The sequence below is a fragment of the Thalia democratica genome, chromosome 1, assembly GCF_965202585.1.
Source record: "Thalia democratica chromosome 1, ktThaDemo2.hap1.1, whole genome shotgun sequence".
Lineage (NCBI taxonomy): Eukaryota > Metazoa > Chordata > Thaliacea > Salpida > Salpidae > Thalia > Thalia democratica.
In genome coordinates this window covers 49,282,613-49,304,826 of record NC_139165.1, presented here as the reverse complement: position 1 = coordinate 49,304,826, position 22,214 = coordinate 49,282,613, and the positions used below count along the sequence as shown (strand labels likewise).

Genomic DNA, 22,214 nt, shown 5'->3' with positions numbered 1-22,214 from the left:
AAAGAAAGCTCATAGTAACAAGTACTAAATTAAAAACATAACTATTAAAATAAATATTACACTTTTTTGTGAAGATTATTTTCTAAAGCTTTAAATTTGTTTACTTATTAAAACTTGCCTTTGATAAAAGACTATTTGTGTTTTTATTTTTTAGTTCTAAATATTTTTGTTACAATAAAAGGACTTTCTACACCAAAGGGATTTTCTATAAAACCTACAAGCATTACACACTCTAGTTTTAAAACTGTTTGGAAAAAAGTGACTGGAGCAAATAAATATGAACTTTATTTATACAATTCATCATCCCAAATAGTAAAGAATGTAGAGACAGACAAGTAAATAATTGAAAATTACATTAACTTGGTATGTATGACTTTAAATTTCTAGATTCGAGAAATTTGCAAAAAAAAAAACGTTTGCAAGTATCTAAAGTTTTTATTGTATATTTAATAGTTTTTGTTTTCTTTACTTTAATTAGTAAAGCATTATTTTATGTTTTATTTGTCGGACATCAAAATTGTAATTGAAACAAAGGCTTATAAAATATAAATTGAAACTATATTTAAGCTAACTAAAATAAACATCTTACAAAGTAGATTAAGAGGAAAAATTATCTAAACACTCTTAACACAGAAACATAATGGAATTTGACGATCTAAATTCAGGAGAACAATACCACGTGACTTTAAGAGCAAACAATACAAATGAAGGAAGCTTTAGTGATTTAGTTACAACATCTAGTTTTACAAGTTTGTTCTTATGTTTTGACCAAGCTTGAAGTATTACATATTTAACGCGCAACAAAACAAAAAAAGCTTAGTTCTATAAGGTTCTAAATAATGCGTAAAACTAGTTAATACTAGCTTGTTTTAAAAAAGATAGTTATACTATTACTATCAAAAGTTATACTTTGAAAGTTGTTCTTATGTTTTGATGAAACATGAAATATTACATATTTAACGCGCAAGAAAACAAAAAACTTAGTTCTATGAGGTTCTAAATAATGCGTAGAACTAGTTAATACTAGCTTTTTTTAAAATATAATAAATATTTTACTATCACTACCGAAAGTTATACTTTAAAGTTTATACAAATAAAATTAAATTTTATTCAAAGATTTAAGATTTATAAGAAGTCACTTTTTAAATTTTAAGTTTATGCTGGTTTACCTTTTCTTGTCGACCGTTTTATAAAACCGATAATTTTTAATACATAAGCATAAAACAATAAGTAAAACGAAATGATTAAATCTTTTATATTTTTTAGAAGCTCAAGTTTTTTCAATCTATTTCAATATTTAATTAAAGTTACACTTTACTTGTTCAGAACAGTTATACGTTAAAGTTAATTGCATTTTGTTGGGTTAATGCAAATTTATCTTATTTATTAAAGTCAAGTTTTTTTAATTCTTTGTAATTAAAAAAAATATGAAACAAAAATCTATGATGTGTTTTAAAATGAAGTGAATATTTTTGTTTTTAATTTTCTATGGTTATATGTGAAGAAATATCATATTACAAGGTTTTTTTATGTAAACGTTCTAGAATAGTTATAAATTTGACTGGTCTTGTTTACTTGAGCCTGTTGTAATTTTTACGCCAAATATTAGAGAAGCCTTTGAGTAGGCAGACTTGTAGAGCAGAAATCTAGTTCTATGATATTTCTAGATTGTATAAGTTTATATAAATCTATGTAATTATAGCACTATATAGTTGTTATATATAGACTTTATTTAAGTATCAAGTATAATAAAACATTAAACGTCGAGACTCTACATTAACAACAATGTTACTTCTAAAGTTAGTTTATTTTTTTTCCAGCTGTTAATATATCACTAACAATGTATCTGATAAAATAGAACTGAAAAAACCGGAGAACTTCGATGCACTTAAGGAACATGTGACCGATACATCAATGAATGTAAGCTGGAGTGAGGTTGCCCTAGCGGATGAATACTTTTTGATAGTAGGAATTCAACAACGAGAAGAAGATGACTATAGGTTTAAAGAAATATATATTTTACTTAAGTTTTATATTATACTTTTAATGAAAGTTATAATAAGTAGAAAAAAAATACAGAACATTTTTTTGTTTAAGGACTCTTTCAATGTTTATTTAATATTATTTGTTAAGTTCAAAAAATTTTGATTTAATGAGTTAATCAGATAAAATACAAAATGATCATAATAAAATTAAAAGTTTAAATGATAATTACATATCATTTTAAATTGTATATACTGACTTATTGGGTCAGCAAAGTATGTTTTACAAATGAACACAGTTAAGACTATTTTTTTCACCTTTCTATTATGTAACCTTGTTGTACTTTTACAAATAATTTTCTTAAACTAAGTTCTTTTTTATATACGTTCAAAAACTTAAGTGTTTTAATTAATTCGTACAAACTGTTACTAATATTGTCGGAATGTATGCAGTTTTAACTAAAGTTTATTTCAAACAAAATTACCATTTGTTTAATTTCATCTTATTTTTTGAATTAGCATATACTAAAATATTTTTTTCCAATAAAACATATGTTACCAATAAAAATATTTGTCAATAGCTTCAACTACAAACAGAAACTAGACAAGGTTAAAACTGAATTGAATCACAACCTTTTTTGGCCTTTAAACATAAAATTTTTCAAATACTTTGTATAAAAGACCTTTCTAAAAATTGTGAAGTTGTTAGATACAAACTAATCTCTAAAACAAAAAATATAAATTTTCTAATTTAGTACTTTAGTAATTGATACTTTTAAATTTTTATAGTATTTTTCTTCATCTGGCCGAAAGAGAAATAACTGTTAAATCTAAAACATGGGTGGTTGTGGAAAACTTAAAACCAGCCTCGTATTATAAAGTTAGAATGAAGGCAGTCAACAAAAATACTGAAAGCTTTGAAGTATATCTTCATCGATTTACAAGTTAGAAAAAATAGTTTCTATTTTTGTTATTTATACTTGAAAAAAAAACAAATTTATTCCAAGCGGTTTACTTAATGTTAGTATTTTCTTTCTGTACTAATGTTTTTTAGCTTAAAGTATATTACTTATACATATTCTTTTGTTTGCAATTATTAAATTAAATTTATAAAAAACTTTAAAGCCATAAAACATTTAAAAAAATGTATATATAAACTAAGTCACCCGAAATAAATCCTCTAGAGTCTTGACATATTATCGTTTGGTTAAATGCTCGAAGACATCCTACAAAAACTATAAAATGAGAAAGTTTAACATAACGTTTTTATTAAGAACTATTTTAATAATTTTCTTTGTTCATTAGATATGACTTTATAAACTTGCGAAACCAAAAAATTTTGTATACAGTTGGTATCAATAAAATATTTAAAAAACTGAATTATATATATTTAGAGTCCATATGTATAACTTTATAATCAATTTTATTCTTGCATAAAATAACACCAAAAGTATTGAACATGTATTAAGTTTAGTAGAGTTTAAGAGCTATTTTTTTAAAAATACTCGATTGAAAATTATTTTTAAAATTGTTTTTTGTACCTAACTAAGTTTCAATTACAGAACTTCCAAAACCAACAAACGTTACTATGTTAGAAGGATTTTACATGGATACTGAGGCAGAAATAGAGTGGGTGCGAGGTCTGGATGCTGAACATCACATTGTTGAAGTAGTTTCTTGATTAATTGAAAATCAAGCTGATACTTTATATAAGAAAATAACTTTTAACTACTTTAATTCATACTGAAATATTTTACTACTTTCAAATTATTCAAACCCTTATTAAATAAAATCAATACTAATTATCAGAATATATTTTATAATACTTTTCGTCGTTTTACAGGTGTATGAAAAAGCAGCGCTAAGTTCGGATACCACTTCTGAGCCAGATGTAAGTTTTGCTGTTTTATTAAAACGCAGACATTTAATTACAAATGTTTTAAACCACACATATAATTAAATTACGAAAAGAATTTTCAATAAAGTACTAGCTTTTTACGCAATTAAAGGAAACAATAAAAGTTGAAGAAGAGGAGTACGTGACAGTTGTCGGTCTTCAACCTGAAACTTCGTACAAACTGGCAGTGAGGGCAGTGAACGAGGATACTGAGAGTGACAATGAGTTTATTCAATTAACAACTAAAGGTTATTTGAAGATGTGCAGTTGTTTGAATTACAAGAGTTTATAAGTTTATTACTTCGAGTTTTGTAAGCTTTAGCTAAACACGTTGTGCTCCAAAAAACGTACTCTGAATTTAAATGAGTAAATTCTTAGGTAAAATATTTTAAAATTGTTTTGCAAGCTTTTTTTTAATGACTTTTTTATTTTAAAGCAATGCTTCTTTTTTTTACTTTAATAAATGTTTAAATTAGTTTGAGTTATTGAACTAGTTATAACAAAAACAGGATCATGCAGCAACGATTATCATTATTTTGCAAATACTCATTTGTCCCAGTCACTGCCTCTAAAGACTTTTACAAACTCTACACTTGAGTTTTGCTTAGCAGAATGCTGCTCTGAGAGAAATTTTATTTGTCGCAGTATTTCTATCCACAAAACCACAAAGGAGTGTCTTCTTTTTCAAGAAGATCGTATTATTGCACCACCGCTTTCAATCAGTAAAGTTTGTACATTAATAGATTGTCTCAATAGTTCTTAAAACTTATTTTTCAACTAGAATTATTTAGCCCTAAATGACAGTCTATGTTTAACAGCAATTTATAAGCTGCTTCTAAACGACTAAAATATAAGTTTATGCTAAATTAAACAGTTTTAATTTGATTTAAAGTGTACAAAAAAACTTGGTATAGGTTTATGATCACTACGAAAGAAAGTATTGGAAAGAAGTTTCTGGTTTTCAAATTAGATCTCTCAACCATAACAATGCTGCAGTCACAAATGAAACTGTAGAACTCACACTTACCGTTAGACAGACTTTTGTTACAAAATTCTAAATATGTATTTAATTAATTGCAAAAAACATAGTCTAACATATTTTTAAACTAAAAGTTACTTTAGTTTGATGAACTGTATTCAGTAAATGCGTATATTAAGCAATAAATAGTTATTGATAAATTTTTGAAATACTATATAGACTAGTTTTTTTTACAGTTTATACCAGTAACATGTAATAAACTACGCTTGTTTACAATTTTTAGCAAAGTAATTCATAAGCTTATCATTATTATGTTCAGTTTGTGTACTTGGGAAAAAGCGGGTGTGTCAAGTGGGACTTCAACGACGGTCAGTTTGCGTATCACTCAATTCACGGTACTAACTGTTCGTACATTTGCGAAACCGATTACGAGGATGAAGACTTCAATTGCACGATCATCGACACTAGACCGAACGAAAACAATAACCAAATTAAACTTAGGTATGTTCAGTAACGAAGAATCTATTTAAAAGGTGTTTTGTAAAATAAAACTGTCTTCAAATTATCATAATACAAACTAATAATGTTTTAAAGTTATTTTATTATCTAAAGACTTTTTTTGATCAAAGTGATTTATTTTCAAGCATACTATAATATCACCAAAACATATTTTTAGACACGATTTTCTAAAAGAGAACATATTCGATGTAAAAGTAACTGTTACTGACGATGGTTCTGTGGAAGAAAAGATTTGCAAAGTAGCAATAAATGAAAGGGGATGCATATTTCCGACTATTACGATTGAAGACGAAGGAAAAGTTAGCAAACGTAAAATAAATGATCAATTTAATTTCAAGGACATTTTAAAAGAAAGTCAACTTAGTTATAGAATTAAATGTATTATTCTAGATTAAAACCATTTATATCTTTAAATTTTTTAGAGTTTTATTTAACAAAATTTAGATTGTGGACAAACCAAAGAAACTACATCGGTCAAAAAAAGTAGTTGTTACTTCAACACCTAACGTTGTTTGCAAACAATTTCCCGGAGTAAAGTTTACTTGGCAAGCTCTTAGCTTCAGACGTAAGATGTAACATCAATATAAAAACTAAAAATAATTTTTAAATGTGCAAGCTATATTAAAATTTAATTAAGGTTGTATCAATTAACTTGAATAAATCTAGTAAACTTTAAAATTAATTTTCATAAAGTTAAAACTATTATAATTTAAGTAAAGGTTTTTATAATTCTAAGCAAATACACAATAAGTCAAGTTTTAAAAAATTATTCAGATGGAAATATCAACCAGCCAACAGGAAGTTTCCCGTTGGAATCTCGCGGCTCCGAAATTCTCATTCCAGCCCTGACGTTTTCGCTAGGTCTGTACCGGATATCAGTGGACCTCAAACTTTTGGACGATTCTCAACCGCTTCAAAGCATGGACTCGATTTATATGACTGTCACCAACTCACCTTTGATAGCTTTTATAAGGTGCATTTAAATTTATAAAATTTTATCAACCTTTACATTACTTTAAACGGAAGTTTTTTTAGAAAATTCTAGTTTACTAATAAAGTAAATTAATAAAATGTTAATTAAAAAAGCTAGTATCTTCTTATTTGATTAACACTAAACTGAATCCTCGAGAAGTACCAATAACAATATTTTCAACACGTTAAGCGTTTTATACTTACTTGAATAAAAAATTCTTTATTTTATTCCAAATGATTTATAAAATGCATACATTAATACAAAAATACAAACTTACAGTGGTGGAAATATGCGTACAATTGGAGCGGGAAGATTTGCTACTTGGGACGCTTTGAGGCTGTCATATGACCCTGATTTAGTCGAAAATCGAAAAAGTGGACTCAAGTTTAACTGGTTCTGTAGAAGATTTAATGATGAGAAGTACACTTGCTTATTTGATATTTTAAATAAAAATCAAAACGTACTTCTTCGTTAAAATTGTTTTAAACAATAATTAAAATAATATGTTGTTGAAACATAAAAAAAAAAATTAGTTTGTTTAACAAGGTGCATAAGTTTGAAAAAATTACTCTTTAGATCTAAGATTTTCACACCACTGTTAATATGTTTATTATAGTTATAGATATTGTATACATTTGGTTTTAAGTGTAACAATTAAAGCTCATAAATTGGGTACAACAAAATAAATACAATTATGTATTTAAAAATTTGCAAAACTATAATGTTACTAAGTTTTAACCAAATTAGTTTATTGTAACGTCATAATGTTAAAACTCTTTTTTTATATATAAACTTACAGCTTACAGTTCAGTTTGAAGTGATGTTTATTTAAAATGCATTTTACTAACTAACATGTATACCAATCTTCATTTGCAAGTTTTTCAGACCTTAGTTGGTAACTTTTTTGATAAATCTAATTTTTTAATAACTAATTTTTTTAAATGGTATTCGTTTCTTTAATAGATTTTAGTTTTAAGTATTTTTTTATTAATTTTGTTAGAATAACTTTTTAATTTTTTACTAGTTTTTAATAGTTTTAAACATACTAGTTTTTAATAGTTTGTAAATTAGAATTAAGCCTTAATGTCTACACCAGGGTTTCCCAAAGTGGGCCAAGTGGCCCCCTAGGGGGCCATGAGCAGCAAAGGGGGAAGAGGGGGGGCCATGAGCAGTAAAGGAGCCACAGGGGGGCCATGAGGCCATAACTTGAAACTTACACTAGACATTCTTGAGTTGCAGATGAAGAGCAAAAAAAATAGAAAAAAAAAAAAAAAGGTCTTATGTGTATTTTATAGTAGTTTATGAGTAATCTATATGTTGAAGGGGGCCATTACTTTTTCAAACTCTTTAAAGGGGGCCATCAGCAAAAAAGTTTGGGAAACCCTGGTCTACACTAATGTTTGTTTAATTTACAGAACTTGTTTATAGCTGAAGATCTCTGATAAAGTAAAACATTGTTTTATAACGCAATTCTTTGTAGTAAAACGTGTATAGTTCTTAATGTATGACGAAAACCTTGCTTTATTACCATCAGGTAAAGTAATTGCATATACTTTTTTCAGATTTCGTCCGCTGGCAAACTCAAAATGCATAGCTGACATAGACGAGGTGCAGTTCGAGCACGAAGGAAAGTTCCACATGAACACCAGCATGATGGAGTTGTACACCGACTACTTCTACAAGGTGATTGTGACGAAAGAAGGTCGCAACCAGCAGGAGTTTCAGCAGAAAATAGTGGTGAAGGAAGGAGACCCTCCCGACTTTTTCATTAAGTAAGATTTTTTAAACTGCTTACACACAAACATCTACATTTTATTTGCTAAATGTATTATTTATTTACTAAACTTGCTCTTAGAACTCCATCTGAAAACTAATACATTTTCATTAAAACTTTAGATATTTTTTTATTTATCAGTACATATTTTAAGTTTAAAACACCAAACTTTGCAAAATCCTTTTAGCCTTAGACTTTGGAAAACAACAAAGTATTAAAAACGTTTTAAAACAGCTTTTTTATAATTATTCTATGAAAATTTAACAAATTTAAAATGTTTAACTTAAGCTCCTGTTCAGTATCTTAAACTTTTTATCATAGTACTTATTTCTAGTATTACTAACATTTAAATAAAGGTTTTATTATTTAAAACTTGTTTCATAACTTGTTTGTTCTTCATTTGGTTTTAATTATCTAAAAAATTTACATACATTAACTGTTTCTTAATTAATTGTGCACTATTTTAGTTGTGCAGAAAATTGTAAGAAAAAAGTCAACCCGTCCCAAGCGTTAGCTCTTAACATAAAATGTAGAAATTGTAAAGTCCACAGAGAGCCAACTTATCAATGGAGACTTTACAAACTTACTGCAAAACTGCGAAATGTCACTGAACCCACATGTAAGTATGAAAGAACATTTATTTAACGAAAAGGAAAAGGAATTCTGATTATTTTTATAAACTATTTTTTGATTTATTTAAAGCAGTTTAGATCGACCTTTTTTATAGGTTTATAGCTAAATTATTTAATAATCTTTTTATAATTTTTAATACATTAATTAGACAATTTCAGAATAAGAGTTTTACTCAACACGGTGTTTCATGCAAAGCAATGATCACGATTAAAAACTCTATAAAGTAAGATAGACAAAGCCATATATACTAAACAACACTAATCAACACTAATTATATTGTTATTACAACTGATTAATCAAATGAGCTTGCTAGATTAACAAGACTCCAAAATGCTTAATGGCAAACTAAGTATAGCCTATTAGATAAGTACAAAATAGATAAACATAGATGCAACAAAAATACAATAAAGAATAATAATGACAAAATAAATTAATAAATTAAAAACAAAATAAAAGAAAATAAAATGCAAGCACGTATGTAATATACTTATAAAATTTACTAATAAAATTTGTAAGTGCGGACATGACAACATTATGATTTTAAATAAAACTTAGCGAAGTGTCTGCATTTGCCAATTAACTCAGTTCTGGAGTTGAGAGATATTTTTTTGTCGGCAAATGCTATTTCAAGTCTTTCTACATTGCACAGTGAGCAAATTTTGCTCGGTTTGTGTTGATTAATTTTATGTATTATCTTCCACTTAATGTATTTCTTGGTCATTTCTTTGCTGAATTTGGCGGTCTGGATGAAGGAGCTCAGTTTCGTCGATTCTCTCGGATTTTTGTTTCTGAAACTGTGCATATGCTCGTTGTATCTAATTTTAAAGTCTCTTGCTGTAGATCAAATATAATGGTACTCTTTGTTATTGTGTGTTACCGTGGCTTTGTATATAACACTTCTGGAAAGGCATTTACCTTCCACTGGGCATGATGTTTTAACTCTGCAGTTGCAGGTTGTTTCATTTTTCTCTTAGTTTTTGCTCGCCTCTATGATTTTAAAATTTGGTTTGCTAATTTCTGATTCTATGTTGGGCATACATGAGTAGCTAATTTTGATTGTATTTCTGTTCAGAATTTTATTGAGAGGTCCGTTTTTGGGGAAGTGTTTGTCAACTAACTTTAGAAAATCTTTTCCTATTTTTGTTTTTAAAGTTGAGCTAAATGGAGGGTTGTAGTATAATACTTTCTTTTTTCTTCTTCTTTTTCTTTTTTTGTCAGCTGTACCATCTTTTTGGTTTGAGTATTCTAGGACTTTATTGAAGCCACTATTTTTAACGCTTCTTCGTACGGTTCTTTGTATTTGTTAAACATGGATTCGTTTTTTGACAGAGTAGACAATCTATTTTGTATCATATTATGTAGTTCTCTTTCGACACTTGGTGGATGGTTGGAATTTATATTTATGTATTTTTCTTTTGCATTAGACTTTCTGTAGGGATGGTAGATATCATTTTGTTGATCAAGTGAAATATTCAGGAAATCTACCTTGCTGCTGCCTAGATCAATTTTGATTCTTAAGTTTTGTTCCGAGAAAACTGCTCTGATATCCTTTCTTGGCTTTTCTATGATTCTTTTTGAACGTTTTTTAATTATCAAAAGGCTCTTATCGCGGTATAACCCGAAGTTTTCTTTAGATAAAAATTGGTTCAAATTGTTTAATAGAAACAAGCCGATCATTCCGCAAATTTCAGCGCCATGGTAACTTCCCATCGGCACGTCAAATAGGTCTTCTTTTGCAGCCTTTTTTATCCAAACTTCGTTGTCATGTATAAGGACTGTCTTGCAAGAGTGCAGTATAATTCCTATGTCTGAGCTGGTTATTTTAGTGTACTTCTTTGCAAATTCGATAGATTTCAGTAACAGGTTTTCTGATATACTTGGATAAAACTCCTATATCAAATTTTAAGAATGTGTAACTGCTTTTGTTGGTGATTTTATTAAACCATGTTACAACATTGTTGGTGTTTTTCCACTGTTGCAATTTAGTCTTTTCTTTAATTTTAGGGATTATTTCGTCTAAAATGTTTTTACTGATTATTCCAATACTTGATTTTGCTGGATTCAGGAGTCTGCATTTTAAGTTATAAGGAAAGTTTTCCTTGTGGTCTTTAAAGGTAATGAATGCATTATTGTCAGTAAAACTTCTAATTTTTCCTTTTATTTTGTTCTTTGAAATTATTCCTGTAGCTTCGTTGTTTATATTAATTAAGGTTTTAATTGGTGCCTTTTTGTAGCTCGCAGTTATGTTGTCCATTAGTGTTTTGTTGTAGAGATCAATGTCAACTTCGTATATGTTTGATGTTTTGTCGGCCTTGACTATAATTTTTCTCTTTTCTTTAATTCGTTAATTGTTTTCCTTATCTCATTTTGGTATTTGGAATTACTTTTCTAAAATTTTAGGTTTTTGCACAGGTCGAATATATCATTTTCAAAGCCCAAAATCTTTTTTGAAATTAATTTTTAATACATTCAATACAAAAACATTAAAAACAATTTTTAAAATATTGAATTTTTTCTTCCTAATTGAAATAATTTTTATGTTAAAAATTATACTTGTTTTTACTAATCATGATCTAGTTTCACCAAATAAGAAAAAGAAAAAGTCTAAGAAGCAGCAGAAAAAAGACGAAGGGGAAGAAGATATTGAAAAAAACTATAATCAAGAAGAAGTTGTGAGTTGTTAATAAAGTGTATTACGGAAAAATTACTTCAAAGTATAAGAAAACTTAATTAGAATTTTTTTTTGTGAGCAGTTTATAAAAGGAATTTTAAAAACGATGATTTTTATGCTAGTGTATATAAATAAATAATAATACTATTTGTTCCTTTAAAGCGTTTTCTGTAGTATTTTATGTACATATATATACTTTTTTAGTTAGCTATTTCGTTAGAATGATGTAAAAGTAAACAAAAATTAAGTTTATTACAATTATATGTTCTTCAAAAATACTTTAGGAACTCGTAAAAAAAATTTAGAGCTAGTACTATTTTACTATTGTTTGATATACTTAAAATGCTGTATATTTTATAGATCGGCTGGGAGTCGTTTACTACCACAGGCAGCAACTCCTCTGTGATAGTTGTCAACAAAAATTATTTCACAGCCGGTGAATTTTATCTTTTGCGTGTGAACGTTTCAATGCTCGGACTGGACGACAGAGTGTTCAGTTATTCCGACTTTCAGATAAGAGCCAACCTGCCACCGTACGGCGGCGTCTGTCTGACCACAACGACTTTAGGTGGCTGAGTTTGTGGATAGAGTGGCAGAAAATATTTTGTATAAAGAAATTATACTCATAAATCAAATCTAGCGTAATTGATGTTTTTTTTTGATTATTTAACGACATCAATCTTTACTTTTAGTGATATTAAGCTTTTTTAATAACAAGTAGATAAGTAACAGAATGTTCTAAACTTTTTTTTCTTGTAAAGATTACACTGAAGCTTTCATAGAATATCCGATGCAGCACTTGACTGAGATTTCTCACATGAAACAACTCAATAAAACTAACTTAGATATATGCAAGGAGCATTGCACTTTGACAAGGTTTGAAAAACAATAGTTTTAAATAAAAAGTAACTTAATAAATAATCTGTAAAAATGTTGTTTATAAAAATTGTAAGCTCAATTAGTAAACTTTTTATGCTATTATACATTTTTATAAATTTCTAAAACTTTTCAAAGCTAAGCAATAGAACAGTTTTTTTGCTAGTATACTATTTTTAAACTTTTCATAGTACTAAGGTGCAATACATTGTTATCAAATAGAACTAGTACTTAACTTCTGATATTAAAATAAATAAATGTAAAATACTGTAAGATTTATTTTTTTACTTTTTAGATAAATGTTAATTGATGCTTTGCTAAAATTACATTTAAAGCGTTAAACTTTTAAACTTACAGAGAATTTATGTGTGTATCGTTGTCATTTGACGAAAAGACTTCAACGTGCTGGCTTTTTAACCACAACAAAGAGTCACTTAGCATAGAATTGAGTTTTCAACCTTCTATATCACATTATCAGAGAATTTTCTACAAAGGAGGCGCAGTTATTGATGAAGTTTATAGTTTTATATACAAAAAACATCAACTTATTACTAAATTGCGATTTCCCACTAGCTTGTAATAAAAACTTGAAGTTTTTTATAAGTATTTAACTAACCGCTGTTTATTCTTTAAGAAAAATTATTTTTGTACATATTTTCGTTTTCTATGTTGGATAAAAATTTGTTACGGTAAGAAAAAACAATAGTAAATGTTTACCTTTAATGGTTTAGGTATTTTTTAAAATATTTTTTTTTTAACTTTTTATACAACCATAAGCTTTTAAAAAATTGTAGTTTAAATTTAAAATAAAAGATTTGAGTTTTGTATAGCTAATTTTAAACAATTGCAGGTCATGTTTGAATGCAGAGATTGGAAAGATGAAGGAGATAAATTAAAGTACCCGAAAAGTAGCGAGAGATCAGCGAAAAACGTTCCACTCACTTACAAGTTTTCAACTTTACCTCACGGCAACCAAACAAAAGGTCTTCTCCTGTACTTTGGAAGCGTGCCAAAAACGCCAGGTTTGGTCACATAGTTGATATATTAAAATAAAAACAATGTTTAAACTTGGTTTGCAATGTAGAACATTTGAAGTCTTAACTGAGAACTTTATTAGGTTCAAATTTTAAGACTAAAAACTAAAAATTTTAATATATATACATTATTCTAGGTGTATCAATGGCTATAGGAGAAAGAGACCGCAATTTCACCGTGTCAGTCATAGCTCAAGTTTGCGACAGCTACGGTGAATGTGCCATTTCAAACATTATATCAATGCAGGTAATTTTCTGACACTTTTTATTTCAGAAAGCCTAAAAACAAAATGACGCTCTTATTGATTTTTTTAGTTCAAAAGTGATTTTTTTAAGCCTGTAGACATCGTTATTTTTGTAGATTATGGAACCGAACTCGCCGAATTTGGCAGACACATTGTCAGGTTTGACCAGTGGTAATGCAAGTAAGATGGCAATTATGTCCGATACTGGAAACAGCAAGGCTGCAGCTCAACTTGCACAATCAATTTGTCAGTATATGAGAATTTTTATTTGTATTTCTTAAGAACAAAAAGCTAGTTCTCAATACAACTATTTAAGCCTTTTGTTTTAATACTTTTTTTTTGGTGAAGTTCTGTTAAAGCATATAATTATATTCAAATTATTTGTTTCACTTTACTTTAAGAAAATTATTATTTGTTGGTAACTATCTAATTTACTTTCTCTTTTGTTTAAGCTTAATCTTTCCATGAAAGATTCTTAGTTTTTCTACAACTAGTTCTACAAGTAAAAAATTTTAAGCGAGCAAAACACTTTAAAGTAATTTATTTTTTTTTTAAACTCAGCGTCCCTGTTAAACGTCGATGACGAGGCTGAGGAATTCGAGGACCATGAAATGATCAACATGACGACAGCGTGGTTCACCACCACAGTAGCGCCCACAACAGCCACCACTGAAGCGTCCACTGTTATGTCAACAACAGCGACTTATAGCGGAAATTTTTCCAGTGTCAATCGTACTCGGCACAAAGAAGAAAAGAGCAAGAAAAAGACCAAGGTTTGTTGAGTTAACTTTTACATGTTAAAAACAGTTTAAATTTTAAAATGAAATTTTCTTGATTTGCTTAAATAAAAAACTAAAAATTGATTATATGTTTTTTCTTTTTCAAATTTAGAGTTAAATTCCAGCTAGATATAAAACAAAAGTTATATTGCCACAAAAATAACTAAAATCATTGTTAAGCTGAGGAGTGAACTGGTGGGAAGTATTTCAACAGCAGCAAAGTCAATTACATCTGTGGAAAACTTGGAGCAGATGACTAGAGCTATGAACTCCATAACAAACAATCCTAAAGAAATTGACACTGATGCGCAGGTTTTTATGATTTCTATACATGCAATTTCGAATGGAAAATTTTTGAATTTGTTAACTTAACTTTTATATATATATAATTATCAGTTTAATTCTAAGCTAATAGTTGTTTGCATACATAATTTAAACTATAAAAAAATTGTAAAAGGAAATTAAAATATGCGATAATTAATAAACAAAGTTCTACAATTATTACTAAAAAAATTTATGTATATTTATATTTGTAATCTTAATAGATAACTTTATATTTTAACTAACTTTAAAAAAATATTATGTGTATTAATATTGTTAGTTAAATGAAATTGCCATTAGATTTTGTTTTTGAAAAAACTTACTAAAAATCTAACAAAAAATTAGAAAAAGGCAGCTAGTTCTATGAAAAGCATGTCTGGAGAACTATCTAACTTTAACGAAGACTCCAACAAAGAGGATCTTGCATCCGCTGCAAATAATATTGTTGGATCGCTAGGAAAGGTGGCTAAAGTAAGTTTTTTTTTAACTTTTTTTTAAGTTATTTTATTTTTCAGTATAAAAGATATTAGAAACAAAATTTTCTAAAAGTAATTTACTTTAACGATTTATTACATGCAAAGTGTTTTGCTGAGCTAAAAAAGCTACTCTTTTTATCACTTCCGTTCAAGAATCTTTTTAAACAAAATTTCACTTTTAAGTTTTATACTAAACTATAAACTATGTATTTCATTAATTTTTAATCGTTTAATTTATTAGCAACGTGAACATAGTCTAACTTTGTTTTCAAAGTTTCAATTATTTTTTTTCAACTTTACCCACAAACGGTCGCTTCAGTACTTTGGACTTAATCCCGCTTGGTTAAGATCACAACAGCGGTTTCTCGCGACTATTCCTGCCTGATGAGTCCTAATTAGAACGAAACTGGTCGTAGGATTGTCTCGGATGCTGTTGTTGTTGATCTTGCGGTGAAGTTCATTGTTTATTAAAGTTTTAAGTATAAATGCAACTTTTTCTTTTGTCTAATGAGAATTTTCGTTAAAACTACATTATAAAACTGTTTTACAGGCATCGGAAACTGATTTAAGCGCTTTAAAGGAGCTTAAAAAGCAATCTTCAGAGGTAAGTTTTGCAGTTTTAGACGAAAAAGATCAGTCACCAGAGGAGCTGAAGTACTATGGAAGACTCAAGAAAAAGCAGGAACGTAGAAGAGTCAGAAGATCGGCATTAGAAGTTACTAAAACTTAAAAACTAAATATTTTATAATTTATACTTAATTTAACTAACAAGTGCATTTTTTATTTCTAGATTTTGTTAGTTTTAAGTTACAAAAAAGTATAACTAAATGCTTTGTTTTTGAAATGCTTTGTTTAAGTATGTTTTTAAAAACAGTCTGAAGAAGTGATGGGAGATGCCATAGGTGCAATTACAAATACTGCAAATGCGCTTATTAGCAAGCAGTTGGAAGGAGAACCAGCATTAGATGTCGCCAGTGATGAACTTGAAATGAAAGTTTGAGTTAAAAAATACTTTAATAAAAATTTGTATTTAGTTTCAAAGATTTTTTAATTTTAACATGATTATTTTGGCAAAAAACCTATAGCATATTTAACTACTTTTACTTAAAAACAACACACTACGTGGGATTTTGTTACTTAATTTTAGGTGGAAAAAACTGACCCTTCAGAAATTGGAAAAGCACCATTAAAAACAAATGGAGGTTCTGAGCTTAAACTTCCTTCTGCAGAATCATTGTTAGGATCAGGAGCTAACGGAACCAACATGTCTCAGCCAGTAGACCTCAAAGTATGGTTTTATAGTACTTTTTTGAAAAGTAGTTTTAAAGTTTGACTTTTTATCTATTTTTAAAATAAGCTAGCAAAAATGCTTATTTTAGGTTACAGCGTTTAAGGAAAACCCGTTCGCATTTGGTGAGGATGCGGCCCTGATTAACTCTCCAGTAACCATGCTGAATGTTGGTCAAGGAGATAGTTCTAACGAAAACAGCAGAAGCAAGCATGAAGGTATTATTGATGTGCACTATATACTATCAAGTTTTTAATTATACTTTGTTTAACTTATAGTTGTTTAATTTTACTATTTATTCTTTTTTGTGTACAAACTCAGGTGCTTCTCCTAGTGTGGGTATATCAGTTCCCTCTACGTTTAAAGCTCATGAAGACATGGTCAGAATTGTGAGAAGTATAAACGATACCAGTCTCAGCATTAGCAAGTTCGAAATAATCAGCAAATACAACTCACTGCTTATACTACTTGAACCAGATGACGACAGGTTTTTTTTTTTCTAGAGTGTATAACGGTTTGAAACTAATTACTACTTTGTAACAAGTATAATATGTATACTATCATAAACCGTGTATTAGTTAAAAAATATAACACTTGATAGAGCAAAGTTCGAGGTATACATCCGACATGGTAAAAAGCCAACAGACGAGGATTACGATCGCAAGTTTCTTCTTCCTCACGACTTGTGGGATGTTGATGTTGCTGACGACCGCTTCAAAATATTTGTCCCAGAAAGTCAGCTGGACAAAACTGGGCTCTATTACATCGGCATCAGAGATATTTGTTAGTTTTTCATTAAGGAAAACATACACACACTACAAGTTATCTCCAAATTTTTTAAGTCTTCTGTACATTTCCACATGTTTAAGTCCTATTTGAATAAAAATTTCATTATTTTTCAAATTAAAACATAAATTAAGTTTAATTTAGTATATTTATCTCGGTATATTTTTTTGATTTTATTTAACTTAAATATATTTTTTCAAACATAAAATAAGGTTATTTTTTTTAAATGGAACCAAGTTATATTATATAAAGTATATAGTATACAACGACCGATAGTAAAAAGTTATGTTCTTTTTTAATTTCAAAAAAATAGTTTGTATTTGTTTTGTAACTAAAAACATTCATTTAAAATATCTTTCTGGGTTTATACGATGATTTTTTCGGCTTTTTTTTGTTTTTATAGCTATTTTTCATCATTTTCAGATACAAAACATATATGCTTACACAGTAAACATCACCGCACCAGCAAACAAAAAGGGAATTCGCCGAAGAAGGTCCATTGATGAAGTGAAAAACTCGACAGCTTATTGGTTCCTGCTCGTCACACCCGGATGCCGAAGATTTGACTCGAAAACTAAAAAGTGGAGCGGAGCTGGTTGCAAAGTACTTACTACTAAATATTCGTTTTATATTTTTCTAGACTTTTGCAAAAATTTAAAGTTGATTTTTTTTGGTTGTAATTTAATTTGATACATTTTATTTCAAAGGTAGATGAAAGAAGCACTCCTGAGGTAACTGAGTGTTCTTGCGAAACAGACTTCTCCCCATCGCTAATTTTCAGTGCGGAGTTTTTCGTTCCTCCGAATACCATTAACTTTGCCACCGTTTGGGCCAAAATTGATATAGCTGACAATCCTGCGGTGTTTGCCACTGTAATTTCTTTGATATGCATTTTTATAATTGGTCTAATTCTGGCGCGACGACAGGACAGACTTGACATTAAAAAAGTGAGTTTTTTTATAAAAAAAATATTTTTTTACGATACCTTTTTAATAGTAGTAAAAAAGAAGATTAAATCTACCATAATTACACGTTTAATTATATTGTTTATTGTTAAAAAAATTTATCAATTGCTAAGTCTTTATTTAATATTAATAGTTTTAGGTCTTTTTTAACCGATATATTTATTAAAATAAACTTTTTAAGAAACTTTAAATTAAAGAAGTTATACAAAATTACAATTTTCTAAATAGTACCCAGTTTAAAAGTTTGATTTAAAGCAAACTTTACAGTGGGAGCTGAAATCCTGTTTGGACAACCGACGTACTGATAATCATCTTTACCAAGTGACTATTTTCACTGGCCACAAAAGCAAGGCAACAACAGAGTCTAAAGTTTACTGCGTTTTTTACGGAGACCTCGGACAAAGCAGAGTCCGCAGACTTGCTCATAAAGAAGGCGAGGTAAGCAATATTTTTATTTTATTTGAAATGTGCTTACAACAGAAAAGGAAAATGTTTTAAAAAAGGTTTTATCAACGCGAATTATTTTCTGCTAATTTACCTTGTTAAACAACTTAAGTAATATAGGGGGACCTTTTTTAAACGGTTTCCAGTATCTTTAGACCCTTGTAAGACAAAAACGTTGTTCTTCGATTTTATTTTAAACGTATTATTGTACAATATATTGACCTTTTTTGTAATAAACTTGTAAAAACTACAAAAAGTTAAACTTTTACTTATTTCTCTATCATATATTAATTTAGGAGCCATTTAAAACTTCTGGTTGATGTTAAAAAAACGTTTTTTTTTATCATAACTTTTTTTGAAATTCAAAACTCGCTTTAAGCTTCTAATCTTTTCAAGCCTGAAACTATTTTTTTTTTCGAATAAAACAAGTTTACTACCTTTAAACATGTATATAAACTTATTGTAATTCTAAACAGCACCCATACACACGGGGAAGTGTCAACCATCTGCTAGTCAGAGAAGAAAATTCGCTAGGCAAGCTGTCCCACATCCACATATGGCACGACAACCGTGGTAAAGGAGAAATGAGAAGTTGGTACCTGGACCAAGTTGTCGTACAAGATGTCAGGACTGGAAAAAGGTTTTTTCTACGTAACAATTAAACTAGTGCAAAACCTAGTAGGTAATTTAATTAAATATTAAGAAAGATAATTTTAGTTTTCAACAAGTATTTTAACAATTATATAGTAACAACAAATACTTCTAAAAAAACTCTAACTTCGTTTCAATTAAAATCTATACTTGCGCCAAATTTAAGTCAGAGCTATTTGTCTAATTTAGGTACTACTTCATTTGTGACAAATGGTTGGCCGTTGATGACGGAGACATGAAAGTTGACAAAATTGTACCAAAAGCTTCCACTGAAAACATGTCGACTTTTAATCGTCTTTTTGTGTCGACTACGTCACAAAAGTTTACTGAAGACCATCTCTGGATATCGGTTGGTCAATTAGTTAATGTTCAACTTACAAACAAATATAATTTTGTTACAACAAATTTTGAAACTTTTGTATTTTATACATCTTAAAAGAAAAAATTAAAAAATACATACTTAATACAAATATGCTTTTAATGCTTCTTACTGAGTAAAACTACAAAAATAAATAGATAAATTTTTAGCCAAAACAATGTTGCAAAAAATACAATTTTCTAGCTTTTTTATCGGCCCACAAAGTCGAATTTTACGAGGACACAACGCTTAAACTGCTGCATGGCTCTTTTATTCATGACCATGATAGCAAACGCTATGTTTTTCAAATCAGGCACAAAAAGTGATAAGTCAGGAACTACAGAACTTAAAGTTGGACCCTTCACGTTAGTTGGTATAAATATAATATTAAGTATCACAGATGTTCTTGTGCTAAAACTTTATTTCAACTAACGGCGTTTCACTGCTCTCAAATAAATTTAAGAACAGATCTACGGAGTCTATAAAATGTTAACACACATTAGAAAAAAAGCAGAAAAAAGCATGTATAATTATGTATAGTGTTTATCTAGGTAGTAACTATAAATGGACTTTATGGTTTAAAAACAAAGTTTGGGATAAAAGCATAAAATTATAAAATTGTCTACAAAAAAAACAAATTTAATAAAAGTAGGCACTAACCTCAAAAAGCTCTAAGAATAGGCAAGTTTTAAAAATGAAAATTAAATTGAGTTGTGCAGAAATGTTACGTCATAATAATTTTAACAAATTGTTCAATAATTTATACAGCTTAAAAACATGAAGTATTAAACTTGCAAGTATATGTAAGTTTTGTGAAATAAATTAGTACATAAATAGACAGAGTTATTTAAAGTAGAATCGTCGGTTATGGGGACAGATATTCGATAAATCTTGCCGCTTATTCAGAAGTAGGTCTTTATCTTCTGCTGCAATTACTGCTCTTTCTGTATTGCAAGTTGGGCAAATTCTACTTACTCCGTTGGATGCATGTTTTATCTTTGAAACAATACTCCACTCCATGTTTGGCCTTTTACCGTACCTGTGAAAAAAGCTCCAGACATAATCCGATAAACGCGTGCTTTGTTTTTTATTTATATTTTTAAAAGTATGTTTATGATTAGCATATTTTCAAGGATAGATATGCTAATCATAAACATACTTTTAAAAATATAAATAAAAAACAAAGCACGCGTTTATCGGATTATGTCTGGAGCTTTTTTCACAGGTACGGTAAAAGGCCAAACATGGAGTGGAGTATTGTTTCAAAGATAAAACATGCATCCAACGGAGTAAGTAGAATTTGCCCAACTTGCAATACAGAAAGAGCAGTAATTGCAGCAGAAGATAAAGACCTACTTCTGAATAAGCGGCAAGATTTATCGAATATCTGTCCCCATAACCGACGATTCTACTTTAAATAACTCTGTCTATTTATGTACTAATTTATTTCACAAAACTTACATATACTTGCAAGTTTAATACTTCATGTTTTTAAGCTGTATAAATTATTGAACAATTTGTTAAAATTATTATGACGTAACATTTCTGCACAACTCAATTTAATTTTCATTTTTAAAACTTGCCTATTCTTAGAGCTTTTTGAGGTTAGTGCCTACTTTTATTAAATTTGTTTTTTTTGTAGACAATTTTATAATTTTATGCTTTTATCCCAAACTTTGTTTTTAAACCATAAAGTCCATTTATAGTTACTACCTAGATAAACACTATACATAATTATACATGCTTTTTTCTGCTTTTTTTCTAATGTGTGTTAACATTTTATAGACTCCGTAGATCTGTTCTTAAATTTATTTGAGAGCAGTGAAACGCCGTTAGTTGAAATAAAGTTTTAGCACAAGAACATCTGTGATATACATTCCGATAAGCTTAGCTTATCAGGATCTCCAGGATTTAACGCCTTATAACGTTACATCTTATAATATTAAGTATATAGTATTGTAATTATTAATAGCGTTATAAATTAAGTAAATTTATAACTTTAATTTAACCGAGTTTTCCATAAACATAACTGACTTATTTTGATGGGATTTTTTTACAACTATCAAAATGAAATATGCAAAAACTTTTTTCTAGTTTTGGTAGTTAAACAATATAACTAAACGCAAGCTTTAAACCTTTTTAGCTGTATAGTAAAAACTGAAAAAAAACATATAAACAGTTTGAAAGTTATAAAACAGCTTGATATATGTTATAATACTTAATTAAAATTTATTCTAAAACAGGGTGTCCCCATTGCAAATATGGATAAGCTTGTGCAGCACAGCTCTCGTTGTACCGGTCACCACCATCATCATGGTCCTGTTTAAAAAAGCTAAAACCAAGGAGCAGGAGAAATGTGACAAGCAGGAGAAGGAAAACTTGAAAAAAGTTGTAGAAAAATTTAATAAACAAAGTTTGTTTAGTTGTATTACGTTTTTGTTAAACGAATAAATAATTATTACTACTTTTCATACTTTTATTTGTTTGTGTGTACAAATAACAATCTTTCAGCCACACAAACACAAACCTATTTTCCATGTATAAAACAAAGTTATCATAAAAT

At 28.6% G+C, this 22,214-nt stretch overlaps 1 protein-coding gene across 1 annotated transcript in view; it reads left to right on the top strand.

The window, feature by feature from the left end:
• Window positions 1-22,214, top strand: part of LOC145843398 (uncharacterized) — a 46,648-nt gene that overhangs the window by 13,939 nt on the left and 10,495 nt on the right. The window contains exons 28-66 of the mRNA XM_082950876.1: window positions 182-335; window positions 634-749; window positions 1,859-2,000; window positions 2,772-2,926; window positions 3,545-3,651; window positions 3,826-3,873; window positions 3,992-4,127; window positions 4,389-4,606; window positions 4,794-4,907; window positions 5,178-5,359; window positions 5,535-5,676; window positions 5,822-5,942; window positions 6,152-6,350; window positions 6,630-6,770; window positions 7,913-8,122; window positions 8,592-8,743; window positions 11,335-11,429; window positions 11,789-11,996; window positions 12,190-12,304; window positions 12,662-12,818; window positions 13,155-13,326; window positions 13,476-13,585; window positions 13,700-13,829; window positions 14,145-14,356; window positions 14,543-14,674; window positions 15,029-15,154; window positions 15,710-15,874; window positions 16,034-16,153; window positions 16,307-16,447; window positions 16,539-16,665; window positions 16,769-16,934; window positions 17,049-17,230; window positions 17,682-17,836; window positions 17,941-18,180; window positions 18,466-18,636; window positions 19,119-19,282; window positions 19,483-19,642; window positions 19,856-20,016; window positions 21,895-22,064. Coding sequence (XP_082807002.1) covers window positions 182-335; window positions 634-749; window positions 1,859-2,000; window positions 2,772-2,926; window positions 3,545-3,651; window positions 3,826-3,873; window positions 3,992-4,127; window positions 4,389-4,606; window positions 4,794-4,907; window positions 5,178-5,359; window positions 5,535-5,676; window positions 5,822-5,942; window positions 6,152-6,350; window positions 6,630-6,770; window positions 7,913-8,122; window positions 8,592-8,743; window positions 11,335-11,429; window positions 11,789-11,996; window positions 12,190-12,304; window positions 12,662-12,818; window positions 13,155-13,326; window positions 13,476-13,585; window positions 13,700-13,829; window positions 14,145-14,356; window positions 14,543-14,674; window positions 15,029-15,154; window positions 15,710-15,874; window positions 16,034-16,153; window positions 16,307-16,447; window positions 16,539-16,665; window positions 16,769-16,934; window positions 17,049-17,230; window positions 17,682-17,836; window positions 17,941-18,180; window positions 18,466-18,636; window positions 19,119-19,282; window positions 19,483-19,642; window positions 19,856-20,016; window positions 21,895-22,064 — 5,916 coding nt within the window. The remainder of the gene's footprint in view (window positions 1-181; window positions 336-633; window positions 750-1,858; window positions 2,001-2,771; window positions 2,927-3,544; window positions 3,652-3,825; window positions 3,874-3,991; window positions 4,128-4,388; window positions 4,607-4,793; window positions 4,908-5,177; window positions 5,360-5,534; window positions 5,677-5,821; window positions 5,943-6,151; window positions 6,351-6,629; window positions 6,771-7,912; window positions 8,123-8,591; window positions 8,744-11,334; window positions 11,430-11,788; window positions 11,997-12,189; window positions 12,305-12,661; window positions 12,819-13,154; window positions 13,327-13,475; window positions 13,586-13,699; window positions 13,830-14,144; window positions 14,357-14,542; window positions 14,675-15,028; window positions 15,155-15,709; window positions 15,875-16,033; window positions 16,154-16,306; window positions 16,448-16,538; window positions 16,666-16,768; window positions 16,935-17,048; window positions 17,231-17,681; window positions 17,837-17,940; window positions 18,181-18,465; window positions 18,637-19,118; window positions 19,283-19,482; window positions 19,643-19,855; window positions 20,017-21,894; window positions 22,065-22,214) is intronic.